The following is a 22,589-nucleotide window of genomic DNA, read 5'->3' as shown; positions in this document are numbered from 1 at the left end:
CCGTGCTCCGGCTGATGCAGCCAAAGATCTAGGCGCTGTCCTTACTTCCTCCCTTTTCCTCGCCCCTCATATTCAGTCCATGCGCAAACCTTGTCAGCCTCTCCCTCCACAACGTAGGTACTCCACTCTGCCGACCTCTCTCCGGTGCCTGGCCTTTGTCACCCTCATCATCTGCCTTCCTGCCCCCACTGTTGCCCCCATCACAGCCAGAAACCATTCCTACTCTTGTGAGTAGACCCTCTGATGGTTCCCCATGACACCTGGCACGTAGTGCACTCCTTGCTCTGATCTAAAAAATCCGAGGTAACTGGTTTCACTCTACCCCTTGCCCATTAAGCTCCAGCCTCAAGCCCCTTCCTGCCCCAGAGCCTTTACACTCCGCGTTCCCTTTGTCTCATGCGTCCTCCTCCCCTCCCCTACCCTCACATGAGCAGCTCCTTGTGGTATTTCCAAGTAGGCTGAAACTTCACCTCCTATGACACACCACCTGACCATCAGAGTGACCACCTAGTAACTCTTACATCACCCTATTTTTTAAATGGCATCTGTTGTTATTTTCTTGTTTATTTATTTACCTGTCTTCATCAGTTGAACTTGGTTCTATCCGAGCCGCGACCTACTCTGTTTTGTCCATCACTGAATTTACACAGAAGGCATTCACCAACTGTTAATAGCCCTGAACCACTGGGGCAGCCTGAGCGTGCATCCTGTCCCTGGGCCTCCCCTGAAGCCTGGCAGGCTAGCTGAGGGCTCACGGCCTCCCCTGAGCCAGGTACAGGGAGATGAGATGCTGCCCCACAGATCAGCAGTAGAGGCCATGTGACCCGTTCTGTGATGCAGGAATCTGAGTCAGGGAACTGGCCTGTCTTCTAGGAGCCTGACTCTTGTCACCCCCTCCCCTGCCCCAGTTACCCATCACAATAGCGGAAGGCTTCAGAGCAGAAGCCCAGGCCCCTCCCTCCCCCCCTCTCTCGAGCTCTGGTGTAGAGATGCTCAGACATCTTAGCTTAAACGGTAAATAGCGCTCACTGTGTGTTAGTCACTACACGAGGCATTTTATACAAGCTGAGTCTTCACGACTCTGAGATGTTATTGTTATTATTATCCCTATTGTAAAGATGAGGAAACTGAGGCTCAGAATGGGACAGGAAGTCAGTCTGTCTGAAGCCAGAGCCCACTCTTGTTGTCACCAGGCCACTCTGCCCCAAGGTTTCTGTTTCAAGTTCCCAGTAAGCCTGGGAAACTGGGTGGAAATTGAGCTGATGAGAGTTAATGGCAAATAATGAGCAATACCGTGTACAGTTAAAGGAGGCTTTATGGATTTTAAATGCTAAAGATAATGACTGAAAAGAGTATTTGGGCTCATTTTCATTTATTTATAAACCTCTAAACCCAATGATTGCTTAAACCACACCTTTTTGTACCCTTTTAAAAGCAAAAATGTTAAAAAAAAAATAAAAAAAAATACAAGCAAAAAAGTTTTAACCATTACATTTAAAGACTGAAGTCTAATTAACAGACATTATATTAGTTTCAGGTGTACAAAACAATAATTTGACATTTGTATACAATGTGAAATGATCACCACAATAAGTCTAGTTACGGTCTGTCACCATACAAAGTTACCAAGTGTTTTTTTCTTGTGATGAGAACTTTTTTGTGTGTGTGTGGTATGCGGGTCTCTCACTGTTGTGGCCTCTCCCGTTGCGAAGCACAGGCTCCGGACGCGCAGGCTCAGCGGCCATGGCTCACGGGCCCAGCCGCTCCGCGGCATGTGGGATCTTCCCGGACCGGGGCACGAACCCGTGTCGCCTGCATCGGCAGGTAGACTCTCAACCACTGCGCCACCAGGGAAGCCCGAGAACTTTTAAGATTTACTTTCTTAGCCTCTTTCAACTTTACAGCATAATATTAGTGACTACAGTCACCTTGCTGCACATTACATCCCTGTGACTAAGTTACTTTATAACTTGAAGTTTGCACATCCACATTTTGAATTTAAACAAACACCAGGCTGCCAACACATTAGCAATCAGAATGTGACAACCAGAAAAATGCTGCTCAAGTGGAAAACACTGGAATTTTGACAGTAATGTCATACCGAAAGGGCTTTTTTGACTGATCTATAGAAGAGTCATTTATAAGTTAGTCATTTATAAGTTAATGTCTCTCAAGCCACTGCTCTGTGCTCACAATGTTTTCCTCATAGAATAACAAAGCCCAGTGGTCTAAATTAAAAAAAAACTTGGAAACTTAGAGAGATATTAATAAAAATGAAATATTAAATCATCCTGAAATCAACTTAGCTATGACACATATTATTTAATCACAGACTTAATTGTAAAGAAGAAACAGAAATTTACCTCAGGCAACCTGTCGTATTACGCAGAACGAGTGAAGTCTGAAATTTAATTTTATGATCGTCATCAAAAGAAGAGTTATTCCATCCAGAATGTGGAACGATCACAGTGTTTGTCAGGGTTGAGAGAGCATCGCGGATGATTGTCATCTTTACGGCATCACATGAGGATAAATTCCAAAGAACTCCTAAAGAATGAGATTTTAAATATCAAATCAATTAGAAATCCTGCAGTTTTAGTAATGAAATAAACATATTAGCTTTAATTGATGGGAATTCAGTGTGTTCCAAACCTAATCTATGGCCTGAATTTACAACCAGGCTGGGGATGGACCTCTAATAAATGTTGACTGAACATATGTAAGCTTCTGGCAGTATATTACCAAGTCGTCCTTATCTTAAGTTTTGGAGCCTATGTACCTATTAGGCAAGATGACTATGGTTTTGCAAAGCAAATTAGAGTTACTCTGTGAGGGGGAGGGGCACAATCCAATCAAGGGTCATAAATATGATGCATCTGTGATGGTTGTAAAAATGTGGTTCATTGTGTGTGACAAACCATTTTTAAAATTCAGTACTTGAAAAGAACTTCTCTTTCTTAAAAGAAGGACACTTTCTCTTCATCACACTTCCTTTTCTTACTTTTGCTACCGGGAAGCTCATGCTTAAATATTATGCTTGCAGTAACTTGCACAAAGGGTGGTTACATTTGTCTTATCTCCCTTATTTAGATAAGGTTTAAACATTTCTATTTCCATGTTAAGAGTTTTATCAGCATGTGCAAGTTACTACCATTCCTTTTTGGATACAGGCGAGACTAACAATAAATTAAAAGCTCCCAATATTGTAATTCGTATCACCAGATACGAAATAGGACACCAGATCTTAAATGTAGCTTATTAGAGTGTTATTTGAATTATAAGCATATTAGAGGGTCCTCGTTTCTGTGTCAAACATAAGAGGGTTAAATTATTGTTATAAAGCACATATTTCCTAATAGTTACTCTTAGAAATTAGAGCAAATTCAGGATTATACCTACTCTAATGTCATTTTCACATTGATGCATTTTCCCTAAGGAAGAGGGGATGGGGTGGAGGAGACAGTACAGCTGGATCTTCAGAGCCCTGCACTCCTGATGTATCCTTGGCACGTTGCATCAGTCAGTATAGTGATTTTAGAACTATCAACACACAAAAACGCTCGAGGCCTGTGCAGGGGAAGGAGTTGGCAAAACCCGCCCGTGTCCATGGAAGCATGTGAGGCTTGTGAACATGACTGATCTAGAGTGCTGGGCCAGAGACAAGACTGAAAACTGCTGCTCTGGCTCTGGTGACCAAGGAGCTAGCCTGTAAACTGCCTGCACAGCCTTCTCGGGGCCTAAAATTGCAGGGCCCCTTACGAAGGAGGGAGGTGGGAGAGAGCTGACAGGAGCTTTTCTTTCTTTATGGAGGGAGGAGGGGTTCAAGCAAAGGGCTAAAACTGAAGAGAGTAAAACAATACTCTGTGAACCGAGAGGACCATCCATTCCCCGCACATCTGCCCTGACCCACTCACACCGTGGAGGGATGGTCAATGACAGAGGCAGATGCTTGGGCTCTGTGCTGGGCCTGGGTCCTGACTCCTCTTTCACTTGGCTTTGACTTCTGGGCCTTGCTGATTGGGTTTCCCTTGTTCCCCCAAGCCTTTCATCCTTTCTCTGCTCCTACCCTTTGGGGTGGGACAGCCCACCATAAGCACAGCTTTTCAGGACCTCAGCGTCAGCGGTGACCCATCTAGTCAGCCTCGGACTCGAGGGGGATTTGGAGAGTCTAGCATCGGGAAAAGGAAGGACCCTGCTTTGCCTCTGAAGGCTTGTTCTGTCCACCACAACAGACCTTCGTTTCCATAACTATCCTGTGGCTGATGGTCCTGGTGAGAGGGCAGCACACACTGCAGGTGCTTACGAAGTGAACTGAAACTCCACAAGCTGAGCTACTTCTCTGTGGATTCTGATAAAACTGGCTGCATCTATGTGAGTGGGTTTAAACCGGGCTCCCTGGACTCTGGGGGTTCCGCTGGGCTGCTAGGGGCAGCCACGTGGGAGGTGGGTGAGAACTGGCGGCAGGGCTCCAGATCCCACCCCAGTTTACCGGGAGCAGCTCCATCCTTATCTGTTCTCAATACTGGGCTTCACTGTATGTTTCTGTTTGAAAAAAGGGTTTTGTGTCTAAAAGACATTTGAAAAGCACTGTATTAGGGGAAAAGTATCCGAGGACGGATGACCACAGAAGAGACCTTGGGCGCTAAGGATGAAAAACGAGTCTCTGGAGGTTGGTTCTGACCCAAATGATAGGTGAGGGGAGAGAAGACAGAAGGAGAGTGGGTTGAGGTACAGAAGCATGGATGATAACAGCCGCCGCGAACAGGGCTTTAACATTTTCTGCCAACGAGGCCAACCTCGCCCCACCCAGCGCTCTGAAGGGGCCTGCCCGGGGCCTGAGTCAGCCAGAGGGGCAGCACGTGGCCCAGAGGCCAGTGGTGGGGAAGGGTCACTTCCTAACCTCTCCTGAGGACAATTTTATAAAATGCGATTCTGAAGGCCACTGGAGCCGTTTTTCTCTCCGTGAAAGCATTTCAAAGTCCTCACTCCACGAACTTCTACACATGGGGGAGAGCTGCATTTTCCAATAAGCTACGTTCTATTTCACAGAATAAATGCATGCCAGTAACGTTAATTTAAGGCAAGGTTTATGGAAAGTAAAGTCTGTCATACTGTAGGTTATAGGTATAAAATTAGATACATCTCTACGGAAAATTGAACAGTGCTGAGTCACACACTTCAGGTGAAAACACGACTACGAAGAGGGGTGGTTCTTACTTAGCACGTTGGATCTTGGAGCTGATGCCTAGAAGTTCTCCGACTGCTGGTAGAAAAGCTTGTTTTTCATGGTTCCTGCCTCCACTCCTGGCTACTTCTAAGACCTACTCTGGCAAGAGGAGAGTTCCCAGGTTTGTGGATTCGCCTGACTTTCTGTGCTGGAACAAGGATTTTGTCTGGCTCTTTCTTTTCCTTGTCAGGCGTTTAGAATGACCAGTGGAGTTATATGTCATTCTACAGTTTACTATTAGCCATTACATCTACAGGGGATTGGAGAGCAGAAACATTCGTTAATCAACATACACAATAGTAACTTGGCCATTTACTATGGTTTTACTCTGTGCTAGGCACTGTGTGCTTTACACACAATACCTTAAAGAGTCAAGATGCACAAAATGAATTCACTTCCCATTTAATTATTTGGTAGGCTTGAAATTCTACATGTTGACTTTTTACAGGATGATGAGCATTTCTTTTTCTAAATTTAATATTAAATTTCACTAGGCAAGTATAATGAGTAAGAAACACTCCATTATCCTTTCTTTTATATGTCTGGTTACACATAGGCAGGGGACATAATTGGTGCTCAGAAATATATGTTGATGGATCCAATTTAATAGCCTGTATTTGCTTTTAGATTTCCCTTTTATATTTTGCCTGTCAGATTTAGCACCTAAATATGTATTCCCTCCCTTTCACACCTTTTCTTAAAACTGAGTGTCCTGAGAGTGTCCCTTGAGGTCGGTAACTACATGGAGAGGGTCAGAACAGTGGTCTGGATCTTTAAGGGAATTTTCCAGCATAGTTTTGCCTGCTTTTCTCACAAAGACCAAAATGGATGGTTGCTGAAACTACCACCCTAGCTATGGGGTTAGGAGAATTACGTTGCTGCTCTATCTCCCAGAACCAGAAGGTAAGTTACACCAAAATGCCTGAATCCCCAACCCTCAGACTGCAAAAAGAAAGGACCAGTGTTGCCCAATTATAAAATGTTAAGTTACTTAAAAATACGTAATCCTTCAGTAGACTTGTAGGCCAGCTGACTAGGTTATCTTTCGGTCAACTCAAATGACTCATAAAATCAGTCTGCTATAGAAATTAAAGCTACCTCTCCTGCAACTTCAAAAAATGTTCAAAGTTATTCTTGATCAGAAGAAATGAAAGATTCTATTTTTGCTAAGTCTGTGGCATCCACACAAAGGCAGCTTTCTGATCCCGCATTAAGAGTTACATTATCCCTCTAATCCTGTACTTTGCTATGTAACACAAAAAACTACATTTGGTATGGATTTAACTTGCCATTTTGAATACCAAAGCAAGTTCCAAGACACTGGTTTTTCCTCCCCACTTTCTTTTTCAAAAATAAAGGTTACGGAAAGCCAAAACAACCAGTTCTGATCAACCAACACTGGATGAAGAAGGTTCACTTAAACTTAAAAGCCTTAGCTACGGAATGATTAATTTGGCTTTTCTACTCAAAGTAAAAAGCACCATTCTTAAGACCAACTAATAATACCTGCGTGCACTTGCCTCACTAAAGCAGTAATAAAACAATGTTCTCTCCACCTACTCTGTCTAGGGCTTCATTTAATGGGTCAGGGAGAATGTTCCTAGAACAGTAAGTAACAAATGGAAAATACACCAGCTCCCATATGTAGCGAGACTGATGAGAAATACAGAAATATTAGCATTCTCCATCAATATGATAAACCTCCAGCTCCGATGTCCTAGAGCAAAATTATTTTCAAAAATATTTAGCAGCCCACTCCACTGCCTCTTGGTTCCTTAAAAGAAAGTTAAAAATAAACTATAATTCAGTTTAGGAAACTTGAGGTTTTTATTTAAAGCAATTAGCTATTTGTTGTGAGAACTAAGAATATATATAAACAAACTCATTTTGAAAATATTAGGGAATTTCCTGCATACTACTGTAGAAAACGCTGCTTATTCTCTACCACAGGAAAAAGTACACGTCATTATGAGTAACCAGTAACCACAATGAGAAACTGCCATAAGAGATGAAAGTTCATTTTCCCCACAAAGAATGAATAAAGTAATTAAAATACCATTCACATAAATCCTAGGCCACAGAATTTTGAAAGAGTGCATGTTTAAAACTAGCATTATAGCTATTCTTAAGCCAAATGAGAATTTCATAGTTAAATTAAAACTGATTTTACTTGATTAATTAAAATAATAGCACCATTTGAAAAATGCATTTCTTAAAGGACATTGGAAAACCAACCAAACAACATTTTGAAAATGCTATTTCTCTGGTAGCATAAATACATAACAGCCTATGCAACTGTTTTTCTTTCTTTTTCTGATATGAAAGAAATCTAAACCCATTAATCTTTATATAGTATTTAACTTTTGCTGCTTCCTAATTATCAAAAAAATACCCAAACAACCAACCCCTCCTCCCCAAACTGCACAACACAAGGGTTCATGGGCATTGCAAAAGAGAAAAATAAAACAGCCAAAAAAGTGCTAGTGCACTTCAAATATCACCACTGGACGTGCCCCTGCATTTTCTTTCATGAGTTGGCTTCATGCTCAGTGTCTGTTCCTGACATTCTTGTTTCAGACATGCTCTTTCATGAGATGTCCACGAGGCACCCAAGCCTTAGGGGTGCGAAGAGTATTAAACGAGAGAAGAGACAGTTGCGGTCTTGGCCGCATCATTCCCTGCACAGAGCAAGCATCATGATAAGTCACTATCATGCTTCAGCTCTCTGGGGGTCAGAACTGCCTGGTATACATGTTCATCCCCTCCCGGCTATTCTGCATCCATGGGCTGCTTGGAACAGGCTGGTGTCGTGTATACCCACCCTGCAAGCATTCAAGCATTCTTGTAGAAATATTAGACGAAAAGTGAAAATATAAAACATCAAGGCTGCAGATTGCATATAAGCGTCCAAGCATGTGTGCTTCTCGTAAACCCATAGTCTGTGGATAACAAGGCAGGAATATAGGCCTTTGAACCCAGGTCCCCTGTCTGCTCCTAGCACATGCCTCCATCGTGATTCCCGAGATGGTCTCTGGCTGAAACACCCAGGATCTAGCAAAAACACGTCTCCATTTCTTCTCTCTGCAGCTGCCCCGAAGCTCTTCCCTAACCCCAGTAGGGTTTTTATAAACCTCTGCAACTTTCAGCTGAGCATAGTAACGACAAGATGCTATGGCTACTATATCCTGTCACAACACGGCCACCTGCATCCCTGCCCCCTTCCGGCATTAAAGCTCTGCACCTCATGCCTTTTAGACACATGTTACTTACACCCAAGCACAGCCTAGACATGCACTGTCCAATACAACAGCCACTGGCTGCATGTGGCTATCGAACGCGTGCAGTGTGGCTGGTCCAAACTGCAATGTGCTGTAAGTGTAAAATACACACTGGATTATGAAGACCTGGTATGAAAAAAATGAATGTAAAACACCTCACTGTTTTTATACTGCTTACAAGTTGAAGTGATATTTTGGAACTATTGGGTTAAACAAACTACACTATTAAAATAAACACATTTTTCTTTTTCCTTTTTAATGTGGCTACTAGGAAGTTCAGAATGACATGTGCCCTGCGTTTACATTTCTACTGGAAAATGCTGGTAGGGACGTTTTCATGCCAGACTCTAAGGGATACAAGTAGGTGAGCTCTCTGCTCCCAGGAAGCCTTGCCACAAATAGTTGCGGCACCAGGCAGCTCTGAAAAAGCACCCACCAGTAGGAAGAGCAATAAGGCCAGCTCCACAGAAACGCCAAGCGGCAGGTACTGTGTTTCTCACCGGGCAGCTGGTACCGGGTGAGGAGATTTGCCGGGGCTCCCAGAGCTGGAAGGAAACAAGTGGATCTGACTCTGGAGCCCACACTCACTTCTGACACCATGCTGCCTCTCCCTGGATGTTTTTCTTAGCAGGCAAACCTCTGCCCTGGTGTGGAACTGGAGACCACTGCGTTCGAGCTGGCGTGTGAAGGGCGGAGGCCAGGGAGAAGCGGGCTGGTGGGGGGTGCCCTCCCAGCTGGGAGGAGCAGGAGTGGGGAAACCTTGAGGCTAGGGTTGGCCCAGAAGGTGAGGTGAGGATAGGGGCTGCAGATTTGGACCGGCAGCTGGGGAAGGATGGACTGCAGGGACAGGCATTATCCCAGGAGGGGACAGTGAAGCTGATGGTCCAGGAGGGGCAAAGCCTGTGTCCCAGGACAGTAGGTCAGGCAGCATATGTGACGAGGACCTGATGGAGTGCAGAGGGGCTGGGAAAGCAAAGAGGAAGGGAGAGTGAGTGCTTGTGATGAGAATTTGGGGCCTGACGCAAGCTGAGAGTGACGTCAAAGATGAGCCAACAGTTCACCTCCTGTGTGAGAATATGGTACAGGTAACAGAAATGAGGAAATCAAGGGGGTAGCGGGAAAAAAGTAGTGTGAGAAGTGTCTGCCATTTTGTGGCTTCAGGTAAATGACTCAAACTTTCCACCAGGACTGGAATGCTGTGAATAAATTACGAAACTGAAACAGAACTGAAATAATGGGAAAGCAATTATTGTGAGAGTGGGACAAAAGTACTGTCTTCAGTTATAGAAATGCTTTTCTCTGGATAAATTCCCAGGAAAACAAGTCATGGTGGTGGATAATCATTTCCAGGGTTCCCAAGATGAGACCATCTCAGTAGAGGTTGCTGAAAACGTGTGCAGTGAGCTGTAGAGCACCTGAACGTGCGGTCCTGGAGCTGGCTTACAGGCCTGGCTCCTGGCTTTCTTCTTCCCGTACCCCTGCTGCCAGGCTAGGCTTTGCTACACTCCTTGCTAGGCTTTGCTACACTCCTTGCTGGCTGGCACAGCTGGCATCCTAGGTGGTGGGCAGTGCAGCTGCCCCGAGAGCTGGGGTCCTGCAGGGAGGCCTGGCCTGGCCAGCCTGGTGGGCTTGCCTTGTGTCCCTTGTTGCTCCCTGAGATTTCCGGCCCAGCTGAGGCATCCTCCATGCCAGGCATGGGAAGGCAAAGTCAGGCCCAGCTGCGGTCATGGTGGTCAGGACCTCGGGTTCCCACCGCAGTGAGTGAGGGCTCAGGTGATCTGAGAGAAGGAAGCTGCCCAGGAGGGGGCTGTGTGGGACCGAAGACTTGAGCTAGCCGCAGACGCTGCACACGGTAGGGCCCCAGCCTCCATATTCAATCTGAAGGGGACTGCTCCTGTTGCTTAAATTTGTCCCCAGACGAAGGACCTGAATGATAGATCTTTATATTTTTAGTCTTTAAAGAACATAAGCCTTTGTTTCTGTGATTTTTTCAGGTACAAAGGTGGATCACAGCATCTTTGAAAAGATCTATCGATTTCTAAAGCTCCATTTACAGAGCCACTTTGCATTTCACCATATTCTTTCTTACCTGGGTTATCTCCCAACTTCAGGGGTAGGTTGAGAGGATTAGTGACATCATGGAGGCATACAGTCCTATGTACCCTGGAAAGGCATTTCCTCTGAAAATCAATCAGTTTAAAATTCAGAACTGCTGACTAAGAATTGCCCGTAAGGCACGTAAAGGATGATTCTTTTTGTTAGGGGGGAGTTTGTAAAAGCGAAGGGGTCACATGAAGGGAAAGCCCCCTGAGAGAACTGCTCTGATGCAGAGGCGGCAATGGAAGCAGTGACCTGGCCACCCTGGGTGCTCTTCAGGTCGTTTCATGCTCTGACAGAGAATTTATTTACACTACCACAGAGATTTCCCCGGGACAAAGTCCCACAGTTGTAGGTTCCACAGCTGACTTTTATGTGTTCCAGGAATGTGCTTATTCATTTGTAATGGCACTAAGGCTTCCACCTTGTCATCTGCTCCGAGCAGAAGCTTAGAGATGAAAGTGCCTCCAGTCCTAAGCCACGGGAAGTAAGACAGACTCAGAAACTGCTAGGTACCCGAGGGACCTGGGTGGGGTCTCTGGGGCCCCTCTTTTTGAGAATTTCGTCATGTGCTCTCATCCTCCTCATACTGACGTGCTGTCTCGTTTACTGAGGGAGTGTCATTATGGGGCCTGTCTCGTGCTGAGAGACCCCACCCTGACCACTGGCTGACCACCTGAATTCTACAGGAATCTCTGAGTCTCCCCACTTGACTGCCTCATCTTACTCGGCATTCAGAAGCCTGCACACAAAATAGAAGGTCATATTCCACTCCCAAGGTCAAATCTTTTCATACTCAGACTGTAAATCCTGCAATACTCACAAGACTAAAATCACAGTTCACGTGTTTTCTAAGCAACCTGAAGCTTTAGGATTATATACCTGATCATTAGTTTGATGTGCCTGTGCTAGTGACCAAGTTCAAAAATATTTATATACCTGGGTGAAATTCAGAGAGTAACTGAGATATTATGGGATTTTTTTTTTTCCTTTTCCCTTTTTGGTGGTAATTTGAGAGAATAAGGGAAATGACATGTGAAAATGGGCATCTGCACCCTCCCCCAGATTTGGGGATGGGCCAGGGCAGGCAGAGGCAGGGAAGGAAGAGCTCCAGCCTGCATGTCAGAAACCCAACCTCTGGACTCAATCTCTTTGTATCCCAGTTTCTCATCTTGTACTACAGGGGGCAGAAGAGAAGATTTCTTTAGGGCCTTTTCCAGCTCAGAAAGTTCTGTGACTCTGAATTAAGAGTTGTTGCATTTATTAAACTATTTTTGTTTTGTTACCAATGAAACTTTTGTCATTTTATTTCTCATTACTAATTTTTATGGTTTGAAGCGTTCAGTAAATAGGAGAGTGCACGTTCCTCTTGCTATTATTTTATAAAGAGGGCCAAGTGGTAAGGATCCTACTGACTGGGGCTCGGAATTGGGAGGTGATGTTGCTGGATTTCTGAAAACTACCCATGAGACTCCTGACAGCTCTAGGGGCCCACAAAAAGCAGGACAGAAAGTAATAGGCCAACTCCTCTCTGCAACAGGGAATAAACGACTGTTTTGAAGGCACATTAGTTAGGCCAAGGGGACATGTTTAGTAATCATTTCATTCTGTAATGGCACATAATCATCCAAAAGGCTGAACGCAGGTCCATTAGGCTCTGGCTCTTTATAGGATGTCCTGCTCTTTGCTAAACTTGAGCCTGGCCCATGTACCCTTCCTTGGTGCACAACTATCATTTTCTTATTAATTTACTGTCTAATTAGAAATATGGAGCTAATGATCAGGAAGGGAATATGCCTAATTTCACGTTCTTCATAGCGTCTGGAATCCATTGCTGGTATCCAAACTTTTAAAATAAACAGTGTGGAAATATTTTACTTACCCATATGGATGAATAATAATAATCTCTTGCTAACTTGGAAGGAATGTGAATATAGCAGTCATTTAAACAAAGTCCATTATTATTCAAAGGCTACTTTTTGGTACTTAACACCAGTGTTAATGGGGTAAGAGAAGCATGATAATTTTGGGACATCTGGTGCATTAAAAGGTAGGCCTCCAGATTCTATGCAATATCTTCAGTTTATATAGTTTTAAAAAATGATGTTTTCAGGATGCTCAATAACTTGAAACTCATATATCCTAGCTTAGAAACATATTTAATAATCTTGAACAAATGAGTTCAACATATCTCTTCCAGTGACAAGATGTTCCCACTTTCCACCCATAGTTTGTGGCCTAGCAGACATTCATTTTATAACCCAACTGGGGAACAACGATACTTCATCCAGCTTTCAGGTTTAAGCACAATAAAGGTAAAAAGTACCTTTGTAATAAAAACCTCAGCCTAAGCACCTACACGTATCAGCAATTACTGAAAGAAAAGCTCATTAGGTTCCAACCTGGAACATGTTCAACACAATGAAGAAAACACAAGAATCATGTCACATACTAGAGAACTATTTTAATTAACAATGACAGCCACACTGTCCTGGGAAAATACACTGGGCCAAAAGTAGTTTTCCTTTCTACCCCTGCAAATTAAGATGTGGCCAAAAATGCAGGCCCTGGGCAGTTATTACATTTAAATCAAAGGCAATACATCTTTTTAAAAGAATAGCTAAAATTTCTGCATTGAAGTGCATTAAAAATGCCAAACTGAAACAAAGGGAACTGGAAGAAAAGGCTTTGAATTAATAATGAGGTTGAATTACTTAATATTAAGGACAATAGAATACCTAGTTTCAAGGGGACAGTAATTTCTTCAAATAACACAATATTCTGAACACAATGGTTCATTGTGCTTTAACATTTCATGACCCTAAGTTGACTATAGTTTACAGTGAAGAACTCTTAGGCCATACCTACAAAGGCCAAGCATCGTGCAAGGTTGGCCAGGGCCAGAGTATTTTGTGGAGACACTGGAAGAACATTAAATTTGGAAGGATATCTTCTAGGAGGTGGGCAGCTGATAGGGAATGGTGGGTGATGCAGTCACATAGCACCCTGCTACCCATGTTTGGAGCAGACATGTTTTAATGAAAATGGTTCAGATGGGGACATGCTTTCCTGGTTAGGAAAGGTCTGGAAGGCTGGATTTGGGGCTAACTGGTCTTCTCTTGTAGGGCTACTCTTAGGCAAAATGAGGTCCTGAGGCTTATCTTCTTTGCCTCTCAAGTCATACTTAATGTCTTCTTGTTGCTTTCTGGACAACTGTGCTGCTCAGTCTTAATCCCATGAAGTAATGAGCCCCCTATCCCTGTGGGTTCAAGCACATGGTGGGCAGCTACTTTGTGTGGAAGCCGTACAGGGGCTCCATGCGTTGGATGGCTGATTGGACAAAATGAATTTGGAGGTCCCCTCCAACCTTGTGATTCTGTGATTTAGAGACAGCTTATGAGTATTTGACTTCAGGAATAGTTAATGAAAGAGCTCAAGGTTCTCTTGATTTTGTCATTCTTTGAAATACATCAGGGATTAGTTGCTCTTAAAACATTACTGATCCTCAGTTAAAGTTGGTACCACTAAATTCTGGAACTGAGAAATGTGAATAAATAATTTTTCTTGTCTCCATAAATCTTAACCTACGAATACATGTATACATGTAATACACACACAACCCCAAGCAACTATGCTTGATTTATATTATGACTTGGTAGTTTCATATTAGGTAGATAGTGTTTATGTACAAATCAAACTTGGGCTGACATTTAGCATTTTTTTTTTTTTTTTTTTTTTTTTTTTTTGTGGTACGCGGGCCTCTCACTGCTGTGGCCTCTCTCGTTGCGGAGCACAGGCTCCGGACGCACAGGCCCAGTGGCCATGACTCATGGGCCCAACCGCTCCGCAGCATGTGGGATCTTCTCGGACCGGGGCACAAACCTGCGTCCCCTGCATCGGCAGGCGGACTCTCAACCACTGCGCCACCAGGGAAGCCCTGACATTTAGCATTTTGAAACTGGAAACTCACTTCTGAAGTCCTCTGGTGCAACTCCTTTATATACTGTCATTTCAGTGAATTGTTTACACACACTACTGCCATTCCAAAGCAAAGACTACTTTTGAAGAAAACATTTCATAAGCAATCCGTCCACATATCAGTATAAACTGTTACAGGTAAAAGTACAGAGTTATAAAACAGTTCTTAATATTCCCTAACCTATAAGTATGGCCAAAAAATACTTCTAAAAAAAGCCTAAAAGCTACTGGCAGCTATTTCCAAAAAAGAAATATCCGAGGTTGTTGCTAATTTTATATTGGAACTGATACAATCTATTAGGGAAATAGCTTTTTGAATTATGAAAACTCGTATCCTCTTTCAAGGTCAAGGTCCAAGTCTTAAAACTTTTGTGTTCGCAGCAACTTAGTACTGTTCCCAAACAGAAATGAGGATATATGTAGTAAAACATCTAAATTAGCACTCACATCCAGAGTACGCACCAGGTAAATTAGTACATAAAAGCCCTTAATAGTAAAGTCTGGCTCTACTTCAAATAAATTTGATTTATTCTAAAATGAAAAAAAAAAATCACCAAACATTCATGCACTTTACTTGTTTATCACTACATCATACAAATTCCTTGAGCTCAGTTCATGAAAGACACTGTTAGAGTTTCTCCCAAGGATAAAACCTCAGAAACAAAAATGCAGCCAAGACTTCTTCCTCCCGTGGGAAATTATGACAGAAGAAGAGAAAAAAGCTGCACATCAAGGATCAAAAGAGAACCAAATCTAGTAGAAGCTGTGCTTCCTAGGTCAGGTCGACCCTGGATCACTGCTGATCCCTCAGGGAGCCCGCACACATCATTCTGCAGCCTTGCCGGCTGCACAGGTGTAGTACTGAGAGAAATTACTTGAACGTTCACAGAAGAGTTCAAAATGATGGGAAAGAAACATAAAACGAGGAAAGAAAGTACTCATATACTGCAAATAACACTGTCTTCCTAATGGGGAGCTTAGGACAAAATTTTGGGTGTAATCACAGTGACTGTGCTAACTTCTAGAATGGATATGTCTATAATTTTTTTTTCTTAATTCTATTTAGTTTGTCCTAATTTTCATTTCATATACACAATACATAGTATGTAAATGTAAATGATTTATTTTTTGGTGTGAGAGGGTTTGATACTTCAAAAGCATTTTATAAAGAGGGAGCTAGGGCTTCCCTGGTGGCGCAGTGGCTGAGAGTCCGGCTGCTGATGCAGGGAACACGGGTTCGTGCCCCGGTCCGGGAGGATCCCACATGCCGCGGAGCGGCTGGGCCCGTGAGCCATCGCCGCTGAGTCTGCGCGTCCGGAGCCTGTGCTCCGCAATGGGAGAGGCCACAGCAGTGAGAGGGCTGCGTACCGAAAAAAAAAAAGAGGGAGCTAAATTGATTTACTAATTGACTTACTAATAAATCAATATGTAATTGAGATGTGTTAAAGCATTAATATTCAAATTACATTAGGGCAGGCAGTCCATTCTGGAGTTTAAGATTATATATAAAGTGCATTCTACTTTTAGTACGTAATTTTCATACCTTATTGGAAGTACAGGGTACTTATTTTGAACATTAATATCTTATGAGAAAGTTGATTCCCCTTAACTAAATATTAGATTCAAGATGGTTTGCTACATTCCTAAGTATTACTGAATAACAGCTGACAGAACCTAAAGCTCTGATTTCATGGTGGAAGCTAGTGGAGAATGGGATTCACTTGGAAAAAATGTCGTTAAAACATGTAAAATTAACTATTTCAAGCATGAAAAATAGCATAGCAAATATAAAACAAACACCCAGATGTCCACCACCCCTAGCTTTGTTAAATACAGTTGACTTTTGAACAATATGGGTTTGAACTGCACAGGTCCACTTATATGTAGATTTTTTGCAATAGTAAAAACTATAGTATTGCACAATCGGTGGCTGGTTAAATCCACAGATGTGGAATCGTGGATACGGAGGAACTACATATACGGAGGGCTGACCATAAGTTATATGCAGATTTTCGACTGCACAGAGGGTCAGGGACCCCAACCCCCAGGTCGTTCAAGGATCAACTGTATTAACATTTTGTCTTCTTTGTTTCAGATTTCTCTTTCCTTTTAAAGAATTGGAGCCGGATTATACTCCTCAATGCCTTTTTCTCTACCCACACCCTGCAGAGGGAACCACTATCTTGAATCTGTCTTTTATCATTCTAATGAAAAATTTTACCTTTATTGCATGTGCCTATATCAAAAAATAAAGATAGCCTCAACCTGCATATTTTAAAACTTATATACCATAGTGTCATGCTGTGCTTATTATTCTACCAATGTTTCTAGAGATTTATCTATGTTGCTACACATAGCTCTAACGCACTTATTTTAGCCCTTCTATGTGGTTTCACTGCGTGAATGTACTGCCATTTATTTAATCATTTTCCTACCAATGAATACTCAGTATTTCCCCCTAATACTCTGTTATAAACAGTGCTGTCATTAATCGCCCTCCTGCAGAATTGTTCTCTCAGCTTGACCTCAAGACAAAGCATCACTCAGTTCCTCTGGGACTCTCACTCCCCAGGTTGGACCATCGTGGCCTGGCCATGAAATATTTTTCTCATTGTTTCCTCTTCTCCACTGCCCACCCCTTCTTTCTACCACTGATACAGTTCAAGCTATTATCTCTAGACTACTGACCTCCTCATAGGCCTCCCAGGTGCCAGGCTCATCTACTTCAAATCAATCCCCCACCCTTACTACCTGCTGGAAGAATGCATATAAAAGCCCAAACTAGCCACGCCATGCCCTGTAATCACTCCCACTGCATGTGGGACACAAGTTCCCCAAACCAGGCCTGTGTTTCTCTCTGGTCTTGTCTCCTTTCAGCATCCCCCTCCTGCTGGCAGCTCCGCCCTATAACCCATGCTGTCTCTGAGCCTCTGCTTGCGACTGGAAATATTTCCCCTGTAAACCCAGCCAATGCCTCCTCAACCTTTCGGCCAGCTTTGGTTTCACGCTGACCAGAGAACTTCCCTACCCATCTGCCGTGCTCCCAATGCAACCTCTACGGAGTCCAGCACTTGCACGTTTCACTGACATTCACAGAAAATCACTTGTGTTCCTCTGGAATCGAAGTGCTACTTGAGGGCAGGGACTGAGTTTTATTCATCTTTACATCTCCAGTACCTAGAGAAGCATCTGAGATACTAACAGGCTTTCAGACACAGGCTGAAGTGAAGTGGAAGGTAGCCAATCCATTAAGTACAGTTTATTTTCATAATGAAGGAGAGCCAGTCTATTTAAAACAAGTAATTACTAAGGAATATGTAATGAAAAATGACGTATTCAGCCCTCTGTGACAAGACATCTGTTAGCTGATACTTATGCACTAACAAGTACAATAAATGATACTAGTCGAGGTGACTGCAGCACTGCAAGTAACTTCTGAATCATTAGATTAACTTACACACAGCCTTTGTCACAGTTGTGAGCACTGTATTGTCACCTCCAACCTAGAACCTCCAAGTCCTTCACAATGCCACCATACATGGGCAGAATCTAGATGGTTTTCAACATCTCCTCCAAGACATGATCACATTTCTTTACCCACCTGTGACCAGCTCCCTTACTTCTGCATCAATAGATTTTCTCAACAGTCGCAACAAGGCAGATATGCCACCAACATTCTTCATCGCGATTTTATTTTCATCTGTAGACTTGCCAAAAACAAGGTTTCGGAGGGCACCACAAGCATTCTTCTGAACTTCCAAAACTCTGTGGTCCAAAAGGTCGACCAGATGCTTGATTCCCCCTAACCTACACACCTAGAATGAAAAATATTAGGTACCAGGCCTAAGTGACATGTGGTCAATCAGAGATCAAACAAAAGTCTGTTATGGAAAGATCACGGAAAACATACAACTCCAGATCATTTCAAATGATTATTTTTTATTCTAAAAAAATACATGTTCTATAAATTTTAAGGACACTCTCTAAGATGACGCTCTTTTCACGGGTTCATGGCTTAAAGAAGGGAAGGGAGACTTAGGTGGATTAAAGGCCACAGGCAGGTAGCATGGCCATACGCCAACCCTCCGAATGTACACAGGGATTATGCTGTCACTTCCAAGTGAAATGCACAAATACACAAGCACAACAAAGCCGTATGCAGGATCGAAGACAACACAGGAAGAGATTTTTGACTGAAGTCATTTGCTTTCTAGAATTGTTTCTCTAGGTGACTCTCCTTAAATTTTCTTCCATTTGTCACTTCATTAATATCTTATGTGAATATTTTGGGGCTTTATTTACTGCATTCACCTTTAGTCTGTAACTGTGTGTTGTTCTAAATTTTAAGGGGTGAAAAACACTTAAGTTCCATATGACACTGCAGGAGGAAAAAAGGTCTAAAATGTTAAATCTAGCCAATAACTATGACTCACTATGTTTCTGTAAAAGCCCCAAAAGCTTAAAATCTCAAATAAAATATTCATATATGTTCAGCATTAGTAATGGTTATAAATCCTTTACTTAATTGTGTGTTGGCACCGATTCTGACCAGAATCTCTTAAAATACATGAGTTCACAAGTACATACTATAATTTGTATCTAATAGTTTTATAGAAAATACTTTAAAAATGCAGGTTAAATTGATTTTGTTTCATGTTTTATGAATAGGCTAATGAGTGGACACATGATTTGAAAATGCTAAATGTACTTCAAGAAATAATCTCATCCCAGATTTTCCGAAGAAATATTGAAATGCATAGCTGAGAAGTAAAAGAGTAACTGGTATCAGAACACCCCTTGAAAAGGGCCTCTAGATTGCATCTGGTCATTTCTTAAGCACACAAGCACGCAGCTGCTAAACGGAAAGGGACTGCTCGGCCCTCCCCATTCCCCGCCCTGCCAATTCCGGCATCCCAGGCACTGGTCCTGTACCTCCATCTTCACTTTGTTGTCGCCAAAGCACAGGTGCTGCAGGTAGGCTGCTGCGTTTGCCTGAACTGACGGGAACTGGTGCTGCAGCATGTGAATGACTTCAGGCAACTCGGGATCACGCCAGGCAAACTCCCTGCATGAGAAAAACGCGGCTTCAGAAAGGAAGGCCCATGTTCTACCGATACGCTGAACAAAACATTTGTCAGAGAAGAGAGCTCAGCGGAGACAATGGGAAGTTACAAAAATCCTAAAAGAAATATATATGTATGTATGTAAATAATTTTTATGCACTGATGAACATATCACAGATGCTTATGATCTTAAAGAAATCATGATGCACAGATGCAGAGAAAGATTCAGGGTAACAAAGAGGTTCTTAATATGGGACTTTTCCATTCTTGTTTTCCTCCTCCTGATTCTAATTTTACGCCTTTCTACATGGGTAAGAAATTTGCAGGTGTGAGGCTCAGGTAAACAAGTGCACTTCAGCTAGGTGAGATGTCACTCCTGAGGAGGGAGGAGGAAGAGCCAGTGGAAATACTGTGTGCCTGATGATTTTTAAGAAATCTAATATATATGGTTGCTCTTGATTATAAGAAACATAAAACATGATAAAAAATTTTTTGCAGTAACTCTATATCCAGAGAAAACAACTGTTGACATTTCCCACTGGTTTTTTTTTTCAACATATGCAGGCAAGTGTGCACATGTGTGTGTACAGAATTTTTTCCAAAGAATTGGATTATTACTAAATAGCATGTACTATTCCATGCCAGGCACTATTCTAGGCATTTTATGTATATTAGTTCATCTATCCTTAAATTGACCTTGTAGATTTGGAGGTTGAAGCAGAAGGGCTAAGCGACTTGCCTAGTGTCACCCAGCTAGTCAACAACAGAGCAACATTTGAACCCAGGCATCTGCCTTCAGAGTCTGTGCCCTCACCCCCGTGCTATCCCACTTCTTGTACAATAAGTATACAATCATATTAAATATACATACATACTTTTATACTATGTTTTTTTCAGGTAACATCACATTGTCAGATTTTCTGATGTAACTTGATTGGCTCACTGTTTGGAATCCTTGTTAAATGTGATTTTATGCTTATGTTACATAAAGACCAGCTTCTTACAAAAGGTTCACTAGCAACAAATCTGCAGACTTTGATAACAGGATGGAGTAAACTGTTAATCAAAAATGAATTAATCTTGAAGAAACTTAAAAAAAAAATCTTTAAATTAATGACCCAGTGATACTTCTATGGCCCAGTTTTTAAAGGTCCACAGCCTCTCTGGGAAGCCTCCAGTATGAACTGGTTCATCCACTACAGAGGGTCAGGTCATTCCATACCTGCACACACATATTCATATCACACATTGGTGCATTCTTACTATGCTACAGGTGCCAGAACAGGTGCTGGAGATACAAACATTGAATAAGACATAATTTTATGTATAGGGGCTTGTATGCCAAACTAAAAAAGTTTAGTCTTAATAGCAATAATATGAATTATTACTTATTGAGATTATCTGTGTAAGGTATTCTGTCAAGAGCTTTATAGATATTATCTCACTTACCTTGACTGTTGCCCCATGAGGTAGGCACTATCAAATAACGTTAGATATAGATAGACGAGGAACCCGGGATTAGTAATTAAGAGGTGGAGGTTAGTGGTCTAATATGTTATCACCACGTACAAGGAACAGAAAGCTGGTGGAGGTCTTAAAGCAGAAGAGTGAGAGAATGCAACAAGGTCACATTTATAAGGAAGATAACTCTGGTGGCCAAGTAGAGAATATACTAGAATCAAAAAAGACTGGTGGCAAGGAGACTATCCACTATCCCCACATTTGCTCAAAATAGGACCATCCTTGATTTTTCTCTTTCCCTTATCCTTCTCATCCAATCCATCAGCAAACTCTGTTGACTATCTCCAAAATATTTAATATAAACCAAATCCATCCACTCTTTCTATCTTGGCTGGACCCTCTACATGCCACTTACATGTTCTCTCTGCTTCAAATATCACTCCCTTCCCCATCTATTCTTTGCACGGCAACAAGATGATCTACTGAAAACTGAAATCAAGGGTGAGATGGAGATTTCTGGCTTGGGGAACAGACTGGATGATGATGATGTCATTAACAGGCATTAAGAAAACCATAAATGCCGAGGCAGGATAACGCAGCAGAAAAAGCACAGAATTTGGAGTTAAATTGCCTATGTTTAAGTCCCAGGTCCTTCAGCTGTGATGTGATTTTGAAAACCATTTACATAGAACTTCAGTTTCCCCATCTGTAAATTAGGAACAATAAAACTATCATGTCTAACTTCTTAGGCTGGCTATGATGACTAAAGTAGTTTGCATACTTTGCATTATGAAAGGTGTTTTACTAATATTCACCATTCCTGAAAAATGAACTATACTATGTTAACTATTTCTGATGAAAATCTATCTAAAGTCTATTATATATAAATCTATAAGGTAAGTAACAGAGTGCAAGGAGTGTGATTTAATCTTTCCTTGATGACTCAATCATTACAAATACACATTTCTGTTCTCTTTAAATGGCACAGGGATGGTCAAGATTTCCTAGCATCCTTGGGTGCCTCCTGAGCCAGACAACACAAAGGGTGGGCTCCCGCTGGAGATGGGCAGTTCGGCTCAGTTGACACTGACTCCAACCTTGATTTTCAGCCGAAATTTATCCTGGAAAGACTTCTATCAATTCATGGGCTGGCTGGATGGCAACAATGCTTGCCAAGATTTGCTTCATTAAAACCTAAGCCCAGACTTCTGTTTTTAGCCATGGTAGAGTAGTAACAAGTATTGGACTTTGCCTTCCTCCCATAAACAACCATTAAACTGGACTAAATGTGTGAGGAAACTGTTTTCAGGCCCTAGACAACAAGTAACACAAGAATGTAATCCTTGGGCTTCCCTGGTGGCTCAGTGGTTGACAGTCTGCCTGCCGATGCAGGGGACGCGGGTTCGTGCCCCGGTCTGGGAAGATCCCACATGCTGCGGAGCGGCTGGGCCCGTGAGCCATGGCCGCTGAGCCTGCGTGTCTGGA

The 22,589-nt window shown here is 42.5% G+C and overlaps 1 protein-coding gene across 16 annotated transcripts in view; it reads right to left on the bottom strand.

Moving 5' to 3' along the window:
• Positions 1-22,589, bottom strand: part of PKP4 (plakophilin 4) — a 252,688-nt gene that overhangs the window by 21,433 nt on the left and 208,666 nt on the right. For all 16 annotated transcript variants that reach the window (XM_055087993.1, XM_055087964.1, XM_055087995.1 and 13 more), the window contains 3 exons: positions 19,513-19,641; positions 18,182-18,395; positions 2,364-2,547 (listed from right to left, as the gene is read on the bottom strand). In XM_055087993.1, coding sequence (XP_054943968.1) covers positions 2,364-2,547; positions 18,182-18,395; positions 19,513-19,641 — 527 coding nt within the window. The remainder of the gene's footprint in view (positions 1-2,363; positions 2,548-18,181; positions 18,396-19,512; positions 19,642-22,589) is intronic.

The sequence above is a fragment of the Physeter macrocephalus genome, chromosome 2 (assembly GCF_002837175.3).
Source record: "Physeter macrocephalus isolate SW-GA chromosome 2, ASM283717v5, whole genome shotgun sequence".
Classification (NCBI taxonomy): Eukaryota; Metazoa; Chordata; class Mammalia; order Artiodactyla; family Physeteridae; genus Physeter; species Physeter macrocephalus.
The sequence above is the reverse complement of the archived record's forward strand: the minus strand, read 5'-3'. Positions and strand labels throughout refer to the sequence as shown.